Source organism: Anas platyrhynchos, chromosome 16, assembly GCF_047663525.1.
Source record: "Anas platyrhynchos isolate ZD024472 breed Pekin duck chromosome 16, IASCAAS_PekinDuck_T2T, whole genome shotgun sequence".
NCBI classification, from domain to species: Eukaryota; Metazoa; Chordata; class Aves; order Anseriformes; family Anatidae; genus Anas; species Anas platyrhynchos.
In genome coordinates this window covers 14,434,861-14,455,819 of record NC_092602.1, presented here as the reverse complement: position 1 = coordinate 14,455,819, position 20,959 = coordinate 14,434,861, and the positions used below count along the sequence as shown (strand labels likewise).

Genomic DNA, 20,959 nt, shown 5'->3' with positions numbered 1-20,959 from the left:
GATATAAACAAGCTCCCCTCCTGCCTCTTGCAGGCTTTGCTTTTCCATGGAGAGTGAGTACCATACATAAGATTTCACAGTGAGCAGCTTAGTATTTACGGCATCTCTGAAACTACCCTTGTTTCCTTCTGTTTTGAATGAGGATCTCCAGCAAGCTAGCACAATTGCCTGCTTGGGTTACAGCATGTGATGTTTATTACAGCCAGCATGAATGGAGTGCATATGTGGCTAAACAGCTTTAGCAAACCTGTATTCAGACGGTTTTAAATAGACTTGTGTATATATATGTTTATACACAGCTGTCCAGAAGCCCAACAGCTGATGAGTGTTAAGACAGTACTCTGGGGCTTTAGGGTGGCATTTTCTTTATATGCCTTTAATGGGAATCATCTTTCTTTTCAATAAACGTTAGAGTTTTCAACTTGTGCAACGCATTGACTCTTGTGGCACTTAGCTTCAGCTGGCTAGCTTTACCTGGGGAAACATGAAGTCAAAAGGAGCTGCAAGATAGGCTTTGTAAACTGCTCAATGTTTGACTAGTGTATGGTAGTATGCTTAACAGAGTTACCTTTTGCTCTTAATTAAACTATTGTTTTGTTAACCAATGAAGGAGACAAAATTGAAAATGTGAAGTCAGCAGTGGATTTTATCTAACCCCTCTTCCTACATAAAGGCTTTTCTTTGTTCCTGCCTGCCCAGAAGCCACAGGCATCTTTAATCATTTCTGAAATTGGATTGTCTTGATCCCAATAGCTGTGCTAGACCACAGTCTCTTTTGATGCAAGACATTTGGCTTCAGTAAAGTTGCAATAGGGAGAAGGTATCTGGCTTTTTCCTTCTTCAGACATGACAGGACAAGTCAGTCTGAGAGGTCAAGACTTGGATTTACAGTTTATCACAGAGAAATGAATTGCAATTATTAGTGTATATATGCAAATACGTATTTGTATGTGTGCACACACAAGTATTTATTTCACCATAATGTGCTCTTTTTGCTACATAAATCTTATTGCTTTTTTGTAAACTAGAACTAGTGAAAAGATTTTTCAACCTCAAAAGGAGCCTTTTGTCAGATAGTGTAGGTCAAGCTGTTGGTTTGGAGTCTGTTAGGTTTAGTTTTACCTCTGAACCACTTTTTTATCACCGACTGTAAGAAAATTCATAAGGTAGAGGCTTTTTGGAGAACGCTGCCTAGGAATGAGCAGTTGGTGCCTAATATAGATCAATGAGAAAGTACACATGGGTATATGAGGCATGTGGCAGGCTTGTCTGTGTGTTACCATAGGAGTGCAAGAGGCTCCTTACCTGTCACGTTAGCACAGCAAGGCAGTGCTGCTGAGCAGTGGGGACAGCCCTGTGCGGGGGCCTGTGGTCAGCTATAGCAGGGGGTGAAAGCCGTGCTCAAAGCCAGGCTTTTACAGCCTCTTGGGCTTTGAGTGTGCCTTGGTCTTGCAGTGTCTCACTAACACAACCCTTACCACTTGTTATTAAATCAGTTGCTTTTCTTCAGCTGTAATGCCTTCCTCTGCTGCAAGTTCCTTTGTCACCCAAGCTGATGGGGTTGCATGCTGCATGCTCGCAAAGCCGACAGTGAGTGAGTGCAGCCGATGCCGCCAGCAGTGAGTGTGGACAACGCTGGTTGTATTGAGACACCTTTAGCTAACCACATCAGCTTCTCTGGACCTTAAGGGGCAGATTAAAACACTCCTAATGTTTAATAGCATAAATCCTGAGATCTTGTGTAAACATGTCCAGTGAGCACTCATTAATTTCCCTTGGGAGCCAGGCTGAATGAAGATGCTTTTCAAAGAACGGAAAAATTAATTTTATCTTTAAGGACTGCACCTGTTGGGGAAAAAATGTAGGAGGCACTTGTACTTTAAGCTGTGTGAATTAGGGATCTGTGGCAGGGACATGAGGGAGGAGGTACTTTTGGAAGTTATATTAGGAGAGGACAAAAATAGTGCTCGCAAAATGTATAACAAGGCTCTATTTCATTGATTTCCAGGGAGGTCTTGCCAGTTCTTGAGCAGCAGCACTTTAGTAGTATGACACATTCAACCTCTTAAAAATACAGTGCAAGTGTCATTTGCTCTGTGTAATTTTGTGGCACTCAGCATAGCATACTCACATCCATCATGATCATTTGTCTTTGCCAATGACTTTAAGGACACTAGAGAAGTAACAGCAGCGTAGGAATCTTAGGAAATAATCATGTTTTAAGCAGCCCCACAAAATAGATGTGTTCCGTTGCACATTTGGAGGTGTGCGGGCCATCTTTGCCTCTTTCTTGAATGCACTCTGCATCATTCCTTGTTGAAGTCTCACCACCAGACTGTTGCCCTACTTTGTATGCTGGATCTGGGTTCTTGTAATGTATTTTCATCTTAGGCATGTCGTGTTTTTTGTGGCTTGTGAATTTATTCCTTTCAAGACAAAGTTTGTATCAAAGAACTTGGCCTCGTTGGTTTTTGTATCCTAGTTCCAAAAGTGGAATTGCCAGATGTCCTCTCCCAGACACTTTTCTCAGGTATTGCACAGATGGTGTGTTGTGGTTTGACCCTTTCTAGACAGATAATAGCAAGACAATTAGAGCAAATAAAATAGACTTTAGAGAAGAAATTCTAAATCATCCTTTCCACCTTAAATAATGAAAACATAATGAAGGGCATATGTGTCTAATTCTTTCTGCATTTCCTCACCATCATTTATCATTCTGTGAGGTTTACTTCTGTCCCTCAGGATTCCTTCTTCCGAATCTCATTCGTAAACTTGTCATTTTGACTTTCCCATGCCCAATACTAACACCACAACCACCATAGTGCTTTGTTCTTCCTGTCATTTCTTCATCCACTCACCTGCAGGTAAGCGGGAGACAGCAGTTTACAGAATGGCCGAAGTTCCTCTGCTGTGGGGACTGGGACTTTAGGGACTCTCTTCCCTCCTACTTCTGCCCAGCAGCACTGACGTTCACCAAACAGATCATCCAGTGGCTGCTGTGGAGAGCTGGGATGCTGCCGGCTTTTGTGAGTCAGGATGGGATACTTGAGAAAAAACATAATCTGTGTTTTTGGAGAGGGGCTGCTCATCCCATTATCTGCTGGTTTTTGATGCATTAGCAGCAGCTAGTTTTCTCCATGTGGATGAGAGCAGACACCAAATGGGAAAATGGGATTGTACGATCGCTGCTGGTACTCTTCACCAGCACAGTCTTCTCTGGAGGAAAGGTGGTCAGTTGTTTAGAAGCAGCCATTGGACTGGATCCAGTCTGCAGGCTACTAGATAAGCCTGGATATCAATAAAAATGCTTTACTTAGCAGTATCACTACCACCTGACACAGTGGTGCTGAAGGATATTGCCAGTTTAGGTGCCACAGGGTGCTTTAGGATGTCTCTGAAACAGTACTGCAAACCAGGCGGTACCCAGAGCTATTTCTAGTGCTGCCTTGCACACAGTTTTCCTTGGGTTTAGGGCAGTTTTTAGGAGGGATTCCTCCCTGTCCTCTTCGTGCTTTCTCTTCTGATGTGGGGCCTTTTCAAATGGAGAGAGAAGGCTATGCAAGTTTGAAGGCTACTGCAAAAGTGTCACCTCTTGTAGATGATATCACCTTAAAAGCAGCTCTTGGAGGTGCAATGACCACAGTAACACAAGTGCTTTAGCAATCCCTTTTAAATAATTACTCGGAAAGATGGTATTTAACCAGATAGATTTCCACTTGGTTTCTGTCCTGTTGCTGTTGGTGTGGTGGGCTCTCTTTGTGCTTGGGGACAAAGAATTGCTTGGAGGTTAAAGGTGACACGGAGTTCATTTTTTTGAATGGGCAAGGCTGACCCCACCCCCCAGCCTCATTTCTCAATTGCCTCATAGATCCTTGCGGCACTCTGAAATAGAGATGATTAGTGGAGCTGTAGCTGGGATAGTGGGATATTCTGACGTGTTAAGGCACAGCACTACAAGCAGGTGTTGTAAATGTGCACGCGTTGTCTGGTGCTGTTTCAAATTTATCTGTATAGGAGGAGAATGAACAGGGATAAGTGTTGTCTTTTACTCTCAAATGAAGTTCTCTTACAAATATATTTTTTTCGTTCAGTAAACAACTAGAAAAGTAACCTCTTGGGGTTGAGTTTCTAGCTACTGTAGCATACCACTTTTCTGACTTTAACAGATTTATTGATTATGCCAGTGGAGAAACTATCCTATGAGTGAAATTCTGCAACATTTAATCAAAATTAGTACTTCTGTGGTATGTTATAAATTAATTATTTTATATTAAATTTGCATAGATACCTGTAGATGCCAAATGGGATGACAAATCTGGAAGGGGTTGGTTTCATCGTGGAATCCAGGACCCTGAGAATACAGCCACTGAAATACAAGATGTCAGTTATGAATGTATCAAGAGATATGCTAAAAGTATATTAAACCTAGAGAAAGCCTAGTCCATATCTGATAAGTCCTTTTTTTCCCATGTTTAACCTTAGAATTATTAATTGTCTGATTGTGCCTAGCTCTTGGAGTAACAATCCCTTATATTTGTGTAATACAGCAATGGAGATGGTGTGGGCCTTTTGGCACTATTGTAATTTAGAGTCCTTTTGTTTGTCTCCGGCTTTATTTCTATTTAGCTTCTCAGAATGTACCTATTTAACAAGAAAAATTTTCCTTCTTCCCTACTGAAAGGTTGGGGGGAAGCATTGTAATTCATTTATTGAATCCTCTGTGTCCTCTCTCTACACCTGTGTAGCTGCCAGCTCTGTCCAGCATAGATCTGCACACTACTCATGCTGAGCTTTGTACTCTCAGTTCTTGTTGATTTTTGTGGCAGTGGAGAGTGCTGAGCAAATTGCACCATTCAGAATCTAGGACCCTAATCTCTACTTAAACAAGGAGCCTGTGTAAAGCAATCTAGTGTCTAAACAGAGGAGTGATGCCTATCAACATCTAACAAAGACTTATACAGCAGAGGAAAGCACAGTGCTGTTAAATGAGAGACAGAGACGTAGGACAAGAGATTGACACATTGCCAAGGCCAGAACTATTTGTTCAATGTTTGTGATTTGCGTGTCCTTATTTTTGAAACACTTCAGTAATTTTTTTTTTTTAACTGAGATATCACAGTCATCAGTTACATTAATATTCTGGCCAAGGTTTTGAAATTTCATGGGAGATTGTGTGCTATGTTCTTGGACTAAACTTGAGACAATTTGCTGAGACCTGTCTTTCACAATTGTATGTCTGTAAAAATTAGACCTCTTTGGCAGAGGTCTAATGGAAAAACAAGAATCCAGATTTCTGACAAGTTACTGGTTAAATCAGAAAAAACTGGTGATACTGCCTACTTATTCCCCTGAGTTATTGGTGGCTTCCCCCGAGTCATTTTTTCCTGTTTAAACAAAAAAAAAGAAGTCAGTGCTTTACCTAGTCTTTCTTAGATGAGCTCAATGTTGTATTTAATTACAAATTAGTCAAACTTCTCTATTAAAGAAGAGAAGCTATCACTAAAGAAACTGTCCTAGAGTCATGCCCTATGGCTACCACATGTTTTCAAGAGAGCTGGGAACAAACTTAGGCGTATGAAATCCTTCTCCCTTTCTATACAGCTATCAAACAAAATCAGCTTAAGTGTTATTTGCTTTGGATTTGTAGTGCTGACACAATAAATGAATGCAGAATCCATGGAGTTTACCGCAGTGAGACAAACAGTGTTGGAACGAAAGGCCATCATATGACATTTTACCTACTGTATGTTGCTCTCAGGGTACTGACATTTGCAGTTACTGGCAAGGGGAGGAAAGCCTGGGCGTTTGAATGGTGTCTGTATGGAAGTTTTTAGAAAATTATCTCTCAACAAAAGCTGTCATTAGCAGAAATTTGAGTTCCAGATATATATCTTTGTTTTTAAACAGTAAACTGGCTTCAATACATCAGATGGCTGCGGCAGTACAGACATTCAGTAATGTCAGTGCTGGCAGTAAGAGTTATTTCTGAAACCTTCACTGACCTTTGCATATACACTGTTGTTTTACAGACTTTTAAGGTCATCAACTAGTCTGAGAAAACAGTTTATAGATCTCAGTCCTGAATGTCAGACAGTCTTTGACTAACATGTCTCAGTTATATGAACTGAGGTTGATTGAGAAGGTTTTGCAGTGCAATAAGTTTGGGGGGGTGATGTATGGAATGGTGAGCAACAAAAATTGGAGCTTTCAGACTGTCATTAAAAGACTGGAAGTGCATTTCTAATGTGCAGTTCTCGAATGTTTTCATTTTGTGTTTCTAAATTGGAGTTTAAAGAATCTTTTCCTGTTTGTGAAGAGGCTGTGCATCAGAAAACAGTATTTGTGGTTTGTACATATGTGCCTGCAGCCTCAGTAATCCTAAGGAAAATGGAGCAACCTAGCAGATGTCGGATAACGCTTTATATTGCAGAGATCTAATCCTGGTTTCTAATAGATAAATACTGAAACAAATAATTTTACTTGTACTTAATGTCATTACTCTATATGGTCTGCATATCTTTTGAAATATGGAAATCCTTAATTAATTTATTGGTGTGTTCTTGGCCTCTATACCTTCCTCCCTTGCAATGAGTTCCATCATCTAATCACACCATGTATGAAAGGATTTCTTCTATCTACCTTGATTTTTTTTCACTTAGTTTCACTGGCAGACCCTTTTCTTTTAGTATGTTAGAGAAGCACAGAAGTTCTGTTGTATCTTTGTTTATGCATTATTTTAGGTAATCTTGTGATGTTCCCTAATGGTTTTGAAATGACTGTTCTGTTTCTGCTACAGAAATACAGGCAAAATGTGTCTATTTGTACTAAGTCCACAAATGTCTGTTGAGATTTACTGAAGGTTTTGCCTGCTGCAGGATACATGAGATAAAGCATGTCCTTAATGAATCTCTGTATGTGGGAGAAGCATATGTAATGGAATATTATTGCAGTTTTCATTTAACAATAAACAGTGAAATCTGGTATTCTGTCTCCTTGAAATCAAATAGGACATTTGTTCAAAATAACTGGTTAAATCATCTCCTGACAGTCTTTATCTGGCAGCATAATTAAACTCTGTGGTCTAGGCTAGATAAGGTTCCATCTACACCTGGGTTAAAATATATCTGGTTGGTTACCGAGGGTGTCTGTTCACATAGATGGGAACAATATACCAGTCCAAGTTCATCAACAAAACACTCAGTTGTATACTTATCTGTCAACTTTGGGTCTCAGTTTAACGAAACCTGGATCCCAAAGAAAATAGATAGCAATCATTTACTTGACAGAATTGCCCTCTTTGGGTGCTCAAAGAATAATTGAGAATAGACTAATTTCCCTCAAACATGTTCACTATATGGATTTCTTTGACAGATTTGTTTCCAGTTTATTTTTAACTTCATGAATTGGTCTCAAGCATTCACTGTAAGCACTTGACACTTGACATTGCCTACGTGCAATTATTCAAAGAGTCTCTGTTCTCTCACTGGATGAGAAAGCATATTTGATGGGCAAGCATGAAAAATAGAAAACATGGTTTCTGCGGTTACCTTGTCATGTCAGTTTTTCAACGGATTTTTTTGAATGGTCATAGATCCGTAGACTTTAAGCCAGAACAGAGTATTATGCTCTAGTTATAGCTGTACTTAAACATTAACTTGCAGTAAGAAAAAAATATATTTCAGAAATGAATCCAGTCTCCATATGAAGAAATGAACAAACCATTAATGCTGCCTGTAATTTATGTAATAGTTAATCAACCTCACAGATAAAAATACTTCATATTTTTAATTTGAGCTTGTTTGATGTTTTTAAGTTCCAGCTGACCTCTGTAATAGGAAGATATCCTTTTCCAGATGGTAAGGAAAGAGAGCTAAGAGGGGATGAGAGTACAAGGTAATTCTGAAATCTAAATGAATATTCATAGGCATTTATTTCTTGCTGTATTTGCTGAGCTGCAGTTCTAAGAAAAATACTTGCTACAATATTTTTGTACACTTTGAATTTACTAAATGTGCTGCCAGTATGAAAAAATAAGGGAAAATGGACAAGAAAACATAGCTGTTGATGTTTTGTTGTGAATAAAACATCTGTAATGTTTTAAGTATATCTTTTCTACTTTTATTCTTTCCCTACTCTGTTTGCATTTGCTGAGTTGGAGCATGTGATTGTCTGCGCAACAGCGGGACAGGTTTGGACTAGTGGAAAGAGTCATGGAAGAGAATTCAAGGACGGGGATTTCTGTGGGAGGATGGTTGGTATAATATGCTTAGAGTATGTCTAGCATTCCTGGATGTAGGGGTAACACGGGAATGGGAATCTATGTAAGGAGGGGGGATAGTTCTTTAAAAAGTTTGCAGGATTTGCGATGGTGCTGTAAATAAACAATGTCTATTTTTGTTGAAAATCTAGTTGCATGTATTTGTTGGGGAAAAAAAATCAGTACAGCGCAGCATTCAGTTACAGCTATGTTTAGGAATGGAGGGACAAGTCGCTGGGTAAAGCAATTATAAAAAGGAAGAAGATCCTGGCCTGGAAGTTACAGACTTCTTGGTGGAAGCTTCAGCCGTGGTGATGTGGTAATGGAACAGAGATCGAAATTTGTCTACCAGTTCTCACATGGTTTGTTTCCTGGAATGAGTATTTGCAAATGTGCCTTTATGAGGGCCATGCAAGGTACAAAGAAAGATTCTCACATTAGTCCTCTTTTGCACAGGCAGATGTCTTCTGTTCTCACTGGCTTTCTCTGGCTAGGAGCCTTCTGGCTGGAGGGACAGGCAGATGGTTTCCTTGAAGGCTTGGTGGCTTATCAAACATCAGTCAGCAGAGATGCCTGGCCATTGGGCAGTAATCTCCCACCCATGAATGAAACCCTTAATTCGCAATCCAAAGGAAAATTGTTTCAAACCAACCTCATAAAAGGTTGGCTTAAATATGTTAAATCTTTATGACTGTTCCAGTGAATCCAGCACCCAGGGCTCCTGCTCCATGTGAAATTCCCCCAAAGAAAATTCTTCCAGTGAAATCCAAGAAAAAATAATGCAGATCAGAATTCACCATTTCATATCCAGCTCCAAAAATGGACTTGTTAGGTAACAGGAATTTGAGCTGGCCTGTGATGCTGGAGCCAATGATGTGTTCAACAGATGCCTGTTTGGATTCAGGTGAAGTGCTGCACAAGCATGTGAAGCCAGAAGGATTAGAAAGTCACTAGGCTGTTACAAAGGAGTAATTACTTGTAAACCTTAACTTTTGTTCTTGGCTAGTGGTAGCTTTGTTTCCTGGTTCTCGGTCTTTTCAATGCTTGACTTCACCTCTGGACAATTTGTGGCTCTTATTTAATACAGAAAGGTAAAGCACTTGCTGCCTATTTGTGCTGTAGTTAGAGCTGGTCTGCAGTACAGAAATAGTATTTCTGCAGTTCTGTTCTTACCCTTTTCCATATTCTTGATTTACATTTTGGTTTGTAGTGACGTATAAGTTCTACTTATTTGAACCTAATATGGAAGGTCAACAAGCATCGTTCTCTGATGATCAGGGCTTTCAGATGAAGCACCCATGGCTTTTCAGGATATATTTACACCCTTTAGCTAATCTGTTTGGGGAAATGTGACTTCCCTGATGTAAATAAGTTAGATTTTTATAAATGTACTTCGTATTTCTGTGCAGAAACCCAGTTCCATTTTGCTGATGCAACTGTGCCCACATTAGCAGCTGAACCTGCAGTGAAATACTGCTCCCACAGCTGGTACTTCCATAGTGGTACAACACTTCCGTTTAGACCTTGCTTTAACACGAACCCCTCAAAATGTGCTTGGGTGGTTGAGGAGAAAAAAGTTCAAAATTGAGATGTATTCTCAAACATCTGAAACCGCTGATAAGCATGGCTTCTTTAAGAGCTGCTCTATTTATTTTTTAAATAAGTAATCATGAAATATAGGATTGCTTTGTCTAAAGTAAGTTGTGATACGAAACACAAAAAAACTTTGGCATCCTGTTAAATAGGTTTTCTGATTAAATTAAAAACAAACAAACAAAAACACTTCTGTGGCAGAGCTGATTAAACATACAAAAACGTTCCTTGGAGATCTCGGTAATTTTACCAGGACATGAAGTTTACAGGGTAGAGATGAGTGTAAAACAAATCCCTGAAATGATGGCCTTTAGTTGCTGATACACATGGCTGGGATTCTAAAATAAAGTGGACATTTTTAACTACCAGCTTCATCAGTAAAAGGCTCGAAGCATTTAAATAGATTGTCTAAAGTACAGCCGTCACTATAGAATTATAGCTCTCCATTATGTAGAGTACAACAGTGGGTGGAAATTTTAGACTACAATAAAGAAGCAAAACTTTTTTTTTTTTTTGCTGTCATTCTGACCAAATAGATTTTGCTGATGTTGCTCAGTTTATTGAAGTGGAAGTTGCATGGCTATTTTTCTTAATATTCAGCTAGGTCCTACAGATCTCATCCACGCGATTGATTCAGGATAAATGGAGTGCCTGCACAAGTGAGACCACCATCAGTCTGAGTATGTAGTACAGCAAAAGTCCTGGGAATTGCAGCAAAACAACTGTTAAGTTTCTAGCATAGATACTGATCAACAGCCCTTTGAAATCAGGAGTTTGTCTGTCTCTGCAGCCTGTTGAGTTTTTCTGTTTCTTTCAGACCTGTTGAAGCCAAAGGTATTCCCTCAGTAGCACTGGCTAAGATGCCAGTTCTAGAGCAGGGCTTCAGTGAAATGCACCCGTGTGTTTCACTCAAGTAATGCTTATGGGCAAGGAAGTGCTTATGTGCTTTCTTGAATTAGAGCTTGCTGCTTTCTGATATTACAATGCTATTGGCTTTAGAAACAAGGACACCTAAAAGAAGTTCTAATGCCTTGTCGAGTCAAATTCAATATCCAAACTGATCAGGAAGAAACTGAATTCTTGTATAGCAACTTTTTTTTTTTTTTTAAAAGGAACAATATTAGCTGTCATATAACCTCTTTACACAGCAATTCAGAAAGTTTGCTTTATCTCAGCAGGCTCTGCTGTAGGTGGAGGCATTTAGAGAAAAGTGAAGCTAAACTGCTACTGTTTCAGTAAACCAAGTTTCTTTTGTGTTTCTGGACCAGATGGAATGTATAGGTTTTGCTGTTTCTTGAAAGATCCATGGTCCGAAATATATCTTTACATTCCTTATTTCAGTATTATATGGCTTTGGGATGTAACCCTAACAGAGCACTATTCTGATTCAGCTAAAGGAAAGTTGGTGCATTTAAAAGTGAGTGCCATTATTTTGGACAGGAGTGGCACCTGTACATTCCTTTACAACAGAATTAAGCTGTATGCCATAGACTGAAGATTTACAGGATTGAAACAGCGTGCTACACTGAAGTTCTATTTTAAATGTGGCTCTGCTTGACAGGGTATTGTGCTGGTAATTCACTGTGTACTGGTATTTTCATGGGCAGGCCTCTTAGCTTTCTTTTTTTTGTCTTTTTGCCTTATATATATATATATATATATTGTTCAGTCATAGCAGTCTCCTCATTTATGAGAAATAATTCTACCATCCAGTGGTGGTGCATGAATTAAACATGAGCAAGCATGTCTTAATTCCTTATTTCAAATTTATGGCTGCCATTTTTTTTTTTTTTCCCTCTTCTCCACCTATTTCTTACATTTAACTTAACTGACTAACACCTGCTTTCCAAAGCCGTTCCCTTCCCCAGCACCGAGTAGTGCCAGTGCACTGGCTATGTGAATACTCAACAATATCGCAGTGAAGTTGTCTCTGTTAACAGCAGCCATTTGGAGTAATGATAGTTATTGATTATTTATTACTTGAAAACATTTAAGTTTGACTGGATAATTAGCATGCTAGCAGCCAGACATGCTAGAAAGAGAGTGAATCTATTGGGGGGAGAATGACACAACCTCAAGCTGCAAACCCTTGTGAGAAAGACAGACTGTTTTGTCAGCTGTATAGGGTTTTTGAGATCTTTAAGTGTTCCTAAGCTTCAGACAGGTCCGAGCATTTTGCATTGTCTTTGCTGTTGCATTTCTTTAAAGTGGTAAACAAATACAGAACCTTAAATCCTGACGCTGATGGGATTCCCCAAGGACATTGGAACATGGACATATGTCTGAGGGCAAGGTCTATTTTTAAGTACTAAAGACAGTCTAGCACGAGATGCATCTTCATTCAATTACCCTTTGTACCTATAGTTATCTCTTCAGAATGAGTTAGGAAGAGGGCTTGTGAGTATTAAGTAATCCATGCATTGTATTTTAAGGCTGTCCTCTATTATTTATCCTAACTAGGCAATAATTTTTCTTTCAACCTATTTATCACCAATATATAAGTTGTTAATTAATCTTCATAATAGGCACACATTTCAGTCAAAAGGAATTTGATATTTAGCTTAAATGTAAATTGGACCAGTATATACAGAAATACTAATTTGCTTTATGTGTATTGTATTTTATGTATTATCTGTACACACACAAAGCACTTGTAATATTCCTAGCCTGTGGTATGTATCTGTTTAACTTCAGAAGCTGACTTACAGTCAATATTAAATTATAGAGGTGCAGGTTGTAGTGCTAGAAGTACTAGTACAAGGGCAAGATTTCTTGACAGAGGAAGAGATTGAAATGGGATGTGTCAGTTCTTAGAAAAGCAATTTCTGTCTTTGGCTGTAGAACAGAAGCTGAATTTGATCTCCAGGCAATGTTCCTTACAGGGGTGGTGATGAGCAGGCTTTTCAGGGCTGGGGTTCAGGGGACCGTGGCAATGTGCTGAATGCTGTATGTGTGCTGTAACTGAACAGAAAGATTGAAAAGACAGCAGGGAAGTTTCTAAGTAGGTAGGAGGTTTAAGCAGGGATGGCATGGACAGAAAAGGTGGGGAAAGTAACCCGCACTGGTGGTTTAAGTCACCCTGTTTATTTATGAATTGGTTTTGTGAGGCTTTGACTCAGGCTTGTGGCCAGTCCATAAGAGAATTGGTGTGAACAAATTTCAATATTTTTTTTTGTTAGGGAGGTGAGACATTGCATAGGAGTGAAAAGTAACTGCACAAATAGAAGTATCCTATTTCTCATCCAGGTGACAGTCAAAGCATTTAGTGAGTTCCTGAAGTGAAGCCAGTTCCTCCATGTGATTTTGTTGTGTTAGGTGAGCACAAGGTTCTGTTACCTCCAGTTGAAGGGCAAGTGTAATACAGGACTAAGTCTTGCATGGACATTACCTGTAACGGCAGGAAAAAGGAGTGAAGTACTCTGTTGCAGTTTGCCTGTCTGAATGCTGGAGAAAATGATCACCTGTTTATGTGCGTGCGTGACAAAACTATGCTAAATAAATGCAAGGTAGCACTGACATCTACATCACTTTTTTCTTATATGTATGGAATGCAAAAAAATAAAAATAGCTACACCTAAACATTTAACTTCAGTGCATATTTTTGCTCCAAATGATAATCACTAGCTCATCAGGTAGCTTCACTAAACTTGTAATAAACATACCTTGGAATCCAGAAGCAGACTTGATCTAACCCATATCACCTTTTCTTTTATTAGTGGCAGAGAGCCGAGGGGTCTTGGACAATAATCAGAGATTTTTTTCACCTATTTACCTACCTGTGAGCTATCGGATCTTCAGTGCTGAGACATCTTTCTTCCTCAAAGAGTCCAACCAAGACTTCATGAGAAATTCCAGTTTGCAGTCCAGGGTGGAATCATTCTTCCCATACAAAGCCAAGAGGCCACCGGTGTTAAATGCCAGCTATGGACCTTTTTCTATTGAACAAGTTGTGCCCCAGGACCTAATGTTAACTTCCAACTTCTTTGGATCTGCCAACAAGTTTACTTATAACTGGAAACTCAAGGCCTTCATAATGAACGACAAAATTTATGTGAGCAAGCCCAAAGTCCAGGTTCTGTTCTACATTGTGGGCAGGGACTGGGATGACTACAGCACCACGGAGCAGCTGCCCTGCCTGCGGGTGTTTGCCTTTCGAGAGACACGGGAGGTCAGAGGCAGCTGCAGGCTGAAGGGGGACTTGGGATTGTGTGTGGCAGAGCTGGAACTCCTGGCAAGCTGGTTTAACCCCCCCACAGTTGTCACAGGCCGTAAGAAGCCATCTGATTTTTCTGAAGGGATCCCTGTGGAGCTTTACTACACTGTCCAACCAGGAGATGAGAAGGGAGAATGTACTGCTGAGGATGTAAGGAAGGGAAATGCTATCCAGCCAGGAAAAGATGGCCTGGATGAAGCCATGTCCCACCTACAGAGGATTGGGTCAGTCAGCCTTTATCAAGGCCAGGAAACTTCTCAGCTAACAGAGCTACGGCTGGACAGTAACATTGTCATCTGGCTGCCCTCAAAGCCTGTCAAACAAGGAGAAGTTGTGAATATTTATTTGACAATTGCCACCAATTCTACAGTGGATCAGTTCATACTCAGGTATGGCAGGTTGTTTTTTTCCTGTTTCTAATGTGGTAGCATACAGATGTTGGGGGCAGGAGGCGAATTGCAACCAATTTGCAGTTAATGCACACTGGAGATTGTTCTTAGTCATTGAAATCCATTATTTAGCTTGAACACTGAAAAGGACTGAAAGCCTCTATCAGTAGGAGTTTTTTTTAACATGTATGCCATGCCATTTAACGCATGCCGACATTAGGCAGCAAAGCACAAAATATGGCAATTCGCTGCCTTAGTGGGGCTATTTCTGCAGAATGACAGGCAGTGAGGCACCAGAGAAGTTCTCTGCTTTACAGGGTTTTTAATATCTGCTTTTTATTGCACAGGCAGAGTTTAAACATAGCAAAACTTCAATTACCTGCTTTTCTCAAAGTGCTCTAACAGTGCTTTGCCTCTCCCACACAGCGGTTTTACGAGAACTCCACAGGGAGGGGTTATAACTATCTACTTGTGGTTAACAGCAATTGTCTTTGCCAATGTGTATACCCTTTAAAATGAGACCTAATGTGTTTGATATTGCCGTGGTTTGTAAAGAACCGCAAGAATTGAGTGCTGTTATTTTGGACAGGAGTGGCAAAAGCAGTACCTGGGAACATAAGAAATGCCTTACTGGTTCAGACCACCTTCCTTTCGTTTTCTTCTTTAGCGGTTTCACTACCAATGAGATGAAAATCCTTTGAGGATGACAGAGTGGAAAACTTGTTAATCGCTGAAATATTTGATGTATCTTTTTTTCTGGTTACCAGGCTTTGAATTCAAGGGAAATCTCCACGGTGATAAGCAACAATTGCTCTTTAAAGCCTCAGAGAATCAGAGTTTCCCAAAAGATTCTGCGCATGAAAGTATTCATTTCTAAGGCTTATATGAGTTAGATTAATACATAGTTGACAACTACCGAGGAGAATAGCCTTTAAAACAGGAAGTGTTGCTTGGCAGATAAAAGGCTTTTATTTTAAAAAGGGGGGATTTCAGTTATCCCAGAATCGTTCTGATGTTTGCAGCTTTGGTTAAGTTGGTGAGATAATCTCCTGGACACCTGTTTACTGAGTGAAATCTCCGTTACAGAAGTCTTTTCTGACTGCAGTGCTTATCTTTTATTGAATATCCTTTTCCATGAAATAGTAGAAACAGAATGCTATTCCACATAACAAGCATGGCTGTGGTGAAAGAAGAAATCCAAAGGCAATGAACTGGATATTTGCTGGGTGGATGGGAGAGGGGTTCACCCTTTGAAGGTCTGCTTCAGTCTTTATCTTTCTGAAAAGAGAGCTGAAGGTAAAAACAAGATTGCTGCAATTTGATGATGTATTTCTTTGCTCTGAAATGAATCTGCCTAGGCAAGGGTATCATTAGCATGCTGAGAAGTGCAATAGATAGAAATAGTAATGTGGGCTATCAGTAGCTGCCTGTGTGACTTGCTGTTATGGACAAAATGGATTCGTTTTGGTTTTTAGAACAGGTAGCTGGTTTATTTGAAGTGAACAGTCTGATGTTTATTGGAACATTGATAGTTCTGTGTTAATCACAAATGCAGAGCTCAGGCCATGTTCTCTCATTGAAACGCCCTTTTGGTGAAAAGGAGATTTGCATTTTTGCTTAAAATTATTTTGAACCAGGCCAAGGTAAGAGGCTGAAAATACCAAGAATTTTAAAAAGAGTTCTGCTTGCTTCCAGCAAGAATAAAAAGGTGGTGATTCTTTCTTTCCATCAGGGGTGGAGAAGGGGAGAGGAGTAAGCACACCGAACAGCACAGATCTTAGAAGGCAAGTCAGCCCTGTGCTACATCTCAGGACAATGTGCAATACTTCCAAGCAGCTGTCAGTGAGAGAGGGAGTTAGGAGAATCTTATCAAGTAGTGATAAAGCGCTGGCAGCATTAAACTAGAATGCTACTTAGTGTCTTTGCTAACTATGGTGCATTGTGCAAATTAACTAAAGCAAGAAGCCTTGGGCCCCTTACCAAGGTATGTAATATTAGTAAGAGTGTGAGCCTATCTTAAGAAACTGGTAGAAACTGGTTCTGTGGATGGACAAGAGCCAAGGAGCAACTGAGTCTGCACAAAGACAAGAGGTCAACTAGCGGTGATGAGGAAGAGTCATCAATCTTCATCCTCATGACCCCCAACGACCACCACCAGAAGACGCTGCGCAAGTGCAGATAGGAGGAGTTTATGGAAATGACTCCTTGGAACCAATTTTAATACAAAGTGGGACAGGTTACGAACATGTATAGGTGTATTGTGAAACTTCATGCATATGTAACCCTTTACTGCATACAACCAAGGCAAGTTGCCGCGTCAGGTGCGCATGACTTTGGCGGGACTACCCCCCGTGCTGCCCAGTGCTGAATAAGCATACCTACTTTACAATCTTACTGACTGTGGAGTCTGTTATCTGCAAGTCATCAGTTTTGGAAACTTACTCTTGCAGGCATGTTAGTCTTGTATCTGCAGAAGATGCCAATCCATGCAGTTGTTAAGGCATCAAATAGAAGCATTCCTTAAGTACAAGAGGGTAGTCCCATGTAAAGGAAATAGGAATTGTTTTAACAGCTTCCCTGATGCTGTAATAGGAAGGGGCAGCTGGTACCCACTAGTGAAGCTCATGTGTCATTGTCCTGCAAGGCGCTAATGATGTGGATACTTCTGTCACTACTAAGGTTTTTCTTCTGTGTTTTTGGTGACTGCTGGTTGGCAAAACTAAGTTCAGCTTTCTGGTTCTGTGGTGGAAATCTGTCTTCAGTGAAACTTCCTCCATGTGGAAGTGTGGAATTTGACCCAGGAGTTCATGCAGTGCCTATACCTTATAGGGAGGAGCTGACTGAGCACAACAGCCAGGGAGCAGTGAGTGCATATGCTGGTTCTGCCTAGGGGCTGCTTTAACCTTCTCCATGGCCGTTTGCATGGTTAGATATAGGGCTGTATGCTCTCATATTCATGGGTTCCCAGCAGAGCAATCCCTACATCCTGTGACATGCATTCACATTTAATCATCCTAAAGAAAAACACGCCACACATTATCCCCAGGCACAGTGGGTTGGCTTGTTTATTTTCTGCTTCTTGTATATTATTCATTGAGGTATTGCAACATCCAATGCTGAAGTAAACAGCATGTGATCATTGCTTTAGGAATATAATAGCTACAAATCTTCTCTGGCAAAAGTAAAGTAGAGCGGTCTGTGACCTCATATCCACAAATCATCAGGATTGAAACTGTTCTTAAAGTGTGGCTTAATTCAGAATCCTATTTATTGTATCCATAAACTTATCAGCCCAAGAACACCAGTAAAGTCAAGGAGAATGACTAATATGACAAGGAGTGAAACTAATTATGCATGGTAGTACATTAACACAGTAGGAACACTGTCTGAATAAACAGATCTTCCTCTCTTGCATCTAGTCAGTGCAAGCTATTGTGAAAGTGGTTCAAACACTGCTGACAGGTTATAGGATGTAAGTGCTTCACACAACCCTCTTCTTGTCTTGCTGGGTGAACTTTGGTAAGTCTTCGCAAATAGAAAACACCTGCAAAGTAGAAAATGTGAAGAGTTGGTCAATGTCACACTTGGGAGTATGAGAACTCTTTCAGTCCTGTTCCTAAAATATTTTGGCTTCCTGTGATGCAAGGGGATTCACATTTGCTATACATTACTAACAGTAGAGTGAATTGGAAAGTATTGGTAAAAGATGGGTGGAAGTATCCTGAAGTCTCCTTGCACTGCATTTCTACTGTTGGGAGGGGCTTCTGGCCCCCAGAGAGGAGATGAATTGCACTTATGTCTGACTGCTCAGTGAGGAAGATTCCTACTACCTCTAGCAGTTGGGTAAATTATGAACAGAAGAAAGGGCAGTGTCATTATAACTTCCCTGTAGATTGGAAAATCAGCACAGGACAGAAAAATTAAGAACTATCAATACCTGAAATGCAGATCACTTAAGCGCTCTGTGTGCTTCCCAGAGCTGTTGTAAATTAACACCACTGGCTTCTGCAGAGCTGCAGTGATTGTCACTTTATGAATTGCTGTGTATTCAAGCTTTTCTAATCTGAGTCATCATTTGTATATACTGTATGTAAGGATTAGAAGGCAAAATCCTATCCCTGGTCCTGAATGCTTCTGTGAGCTGCCCTCATACAGCAGGCTGCAAATAAGGGAAAAATAATAACCATACTGAACACAAGCTAATTGCAAGAGATTAACTTTGAGAAAGTAACACATATCTATGTATGTATATATCTGAAGATATTTGAAGGTAACTGGGAATCTGGCCACTCAATTTTTATTTGTAGTACTGGGCAGCCAGTGAGCTGAATGCATTAGGCAGCTTTGAAAAGTTTGGCCTATGTGCATTGCTGACTTTGTTCTGTAGACCTAAATACTTTTCCAACTGCTACACCATTAAAGGATCCTTCTGTCTATTTTTTCCATGGCATGATATACCTACCACATTTGATCTGGTGCAGGGCCAAAACAAAAGATGTGGGACCGTGAAGTGCTTTGTTACTCTGCTAGGCAGCGGCTAATCTTTAACATACAGCAGAAGGTGCTGAACTACCACGTAACTGGATTTACTGGAGGTATTGAGCAGGATAAGGGAAAGGGGATGAAGTTACCTGTCCTGATTAGAGAAAAGGGGTGAAAAACCAGTAATAGTGATTTTTTTTTTTTTTTTTTTTTGTCCATCAGGATTATTGTTAGATTTTTGCAGTGCAGCTTGTTCGCCTGAAGGGTGGTAGGTTGTACACAGTGTTACTGAATTACTTTTGTCCAGCAAACAAATCAACTCGAGACAATGGATACTTAGTAATGACAATCTACAGATTTAAAGAAGGATAAGGGATAAGGGCAGTGAGAAAAGTTATTAAACCAATCAGTGGAGGCAGCTTTATATGTCATTTCCTAATGAGTATTGACAGCAGGCTGTGCGAGGTGGTATTGAGTACTGCTAAAACCTAGAAGATGGTCACATCCAGCAGCACTACAGAAAGCCCATGGCTAGAAAAGCAGTTATGGTCATAACACCGGTGTGCTGCTTGCTTGTGAATCTCAAGAATTCAAAGACCAGATTATGATGCATGAACAACCATTTGGAGAAACTACTAATGGAAAAGAAGGATCAAGTCTTTTCCCAGCATCAACTTCACCTGTTTTGTATGGAAGACATAGGTCTATATGAACCTCCCTAGGGAGTAAACTGCTCAGAGGAGCTGACTCTGCTTGGCCCTGCCCATACCCGCTGTATGTAAAGGAAACAAAAGTAATTGTTTCAATGTAGTTACTCTTAAATTTGCTATTGACACTTGAATCATACTGTATTATGAAACAACATTCTAATAACCTGAGATTTACCAGTAAAAATTGTTTATCAGTTTTTAATGCATTTTTTAATGCATCATTGTAGTAGCATCGCTACCTGAAATGACATTGTGTTGACTAACTGAAGCTGATGTTAACCAGATCATAAGAGACCAAAACCAGAGATGAATTCACTCTATGATTTGTGTTAGCACATAACTTGTGATGTGTATTATCCCAGGTACCCATTTTCCACAATAAATGTAATGTTGATTTCCAACTCAAATTCTTGAGGAACATGCTTTTGTGTACTGCTTCATGTTTTAAAACTAATGCAATTCAGAGCATAGCAAAGATGGGTTTGGTGGGACGCTTTTCTGTTTTTCTTCAGATGTGAGTCACAACAAAACATTTCTCAGTTCCTGTGTAGCTTGATATAGCTTAATAGTGAAAACACTTAAATATTTAGGGAAGATCTAAGTATAGATCACTTAAGCGCTCTGTGTGCTTCCCAGACCTGTTGTAAATTAACACCACTGGCTTCTGCAGAGCTGCAGTGATTGTGATTTCAGTCCATATCTTGAAAGGAGAGGAGACAGAAGCCCTCAGACTTCCTTCTGTTTTATCGTTATTTCATGTTCCATTTTCAATTTACAAAATCTCATATTCAAAAACCCACACAAAGATTTAGCTATTGCAGGAATATGAAAAGTAAGATATAGTCTCTGAATGCTAGACTTCCTTTTATGGTGCGTTAAACCTTCTCCTTGGTTGTGCCTTCTGTATTCTGATGTATCAATAAAACTAACTGGATAATTCTTGACCTGTATAGAGAAAAAGACGTGTCTTGGGCACTCCAGCTAGCAAAGTGCCTTTGTTCTTCTCATCTGACAGTTTCTCCATTCTTATTTTCATCTTGAATAAACAAAATGTAAACTTTCTGGCTAAGATCTTTGGGAGTATTCTTTACATTTTTTCCTTGTCTTTTTCAGAGCGGTCACTTAAGTCAAAACTGGACGGTTAAAGTTATGAACCTTTGATCGGCATTCAGAGAAACTGGAGAAACTCTTCCTCAGTCTTCCAACCTATCAAAGGGCTCTCCCAGTCATGTTGTTATTAAGTAGAAGTCATAGAATTGGATGCTAGGCCAGTTCTGGTTTACAAAAGTGTTCAGAACTATAAATTACTGCTTGA

General features: G+C 39.9%; 1 protein-coding gene across 9 annotated transcripts in view; it reads left to right on the top strand.

Annotated features, from left to right (window-relative positions):
- The window catches only part of TMEM132C (transmembrane protein 132C), a 217,827-nt gene that overhangs the window by 45,991 nt on the left and 150,877 nt on the right, over positions 1-20,959 (top strand). For 7 of the 9 annotated variants that reach the window (XM_027469968.3, XM_027469966.3, XM_027469967.3 and 4 more), the window contains exon 2: positions 13,567-14,452. The exons of 1 other annotated variant lie outside the window; for it this stretch is intronic. In XM_027469968.3, coding sequence (XP_027325769.2) covers positions 13,567-14,452 — 886 coding nt within the window. Of the gene's footprint in view, positions 1-13,566; positions 14,453-20,959 lie in introns of those variants that run through there. One more of the 9 variants, XM_027469969.3, reaches the window with a different exon arrangement.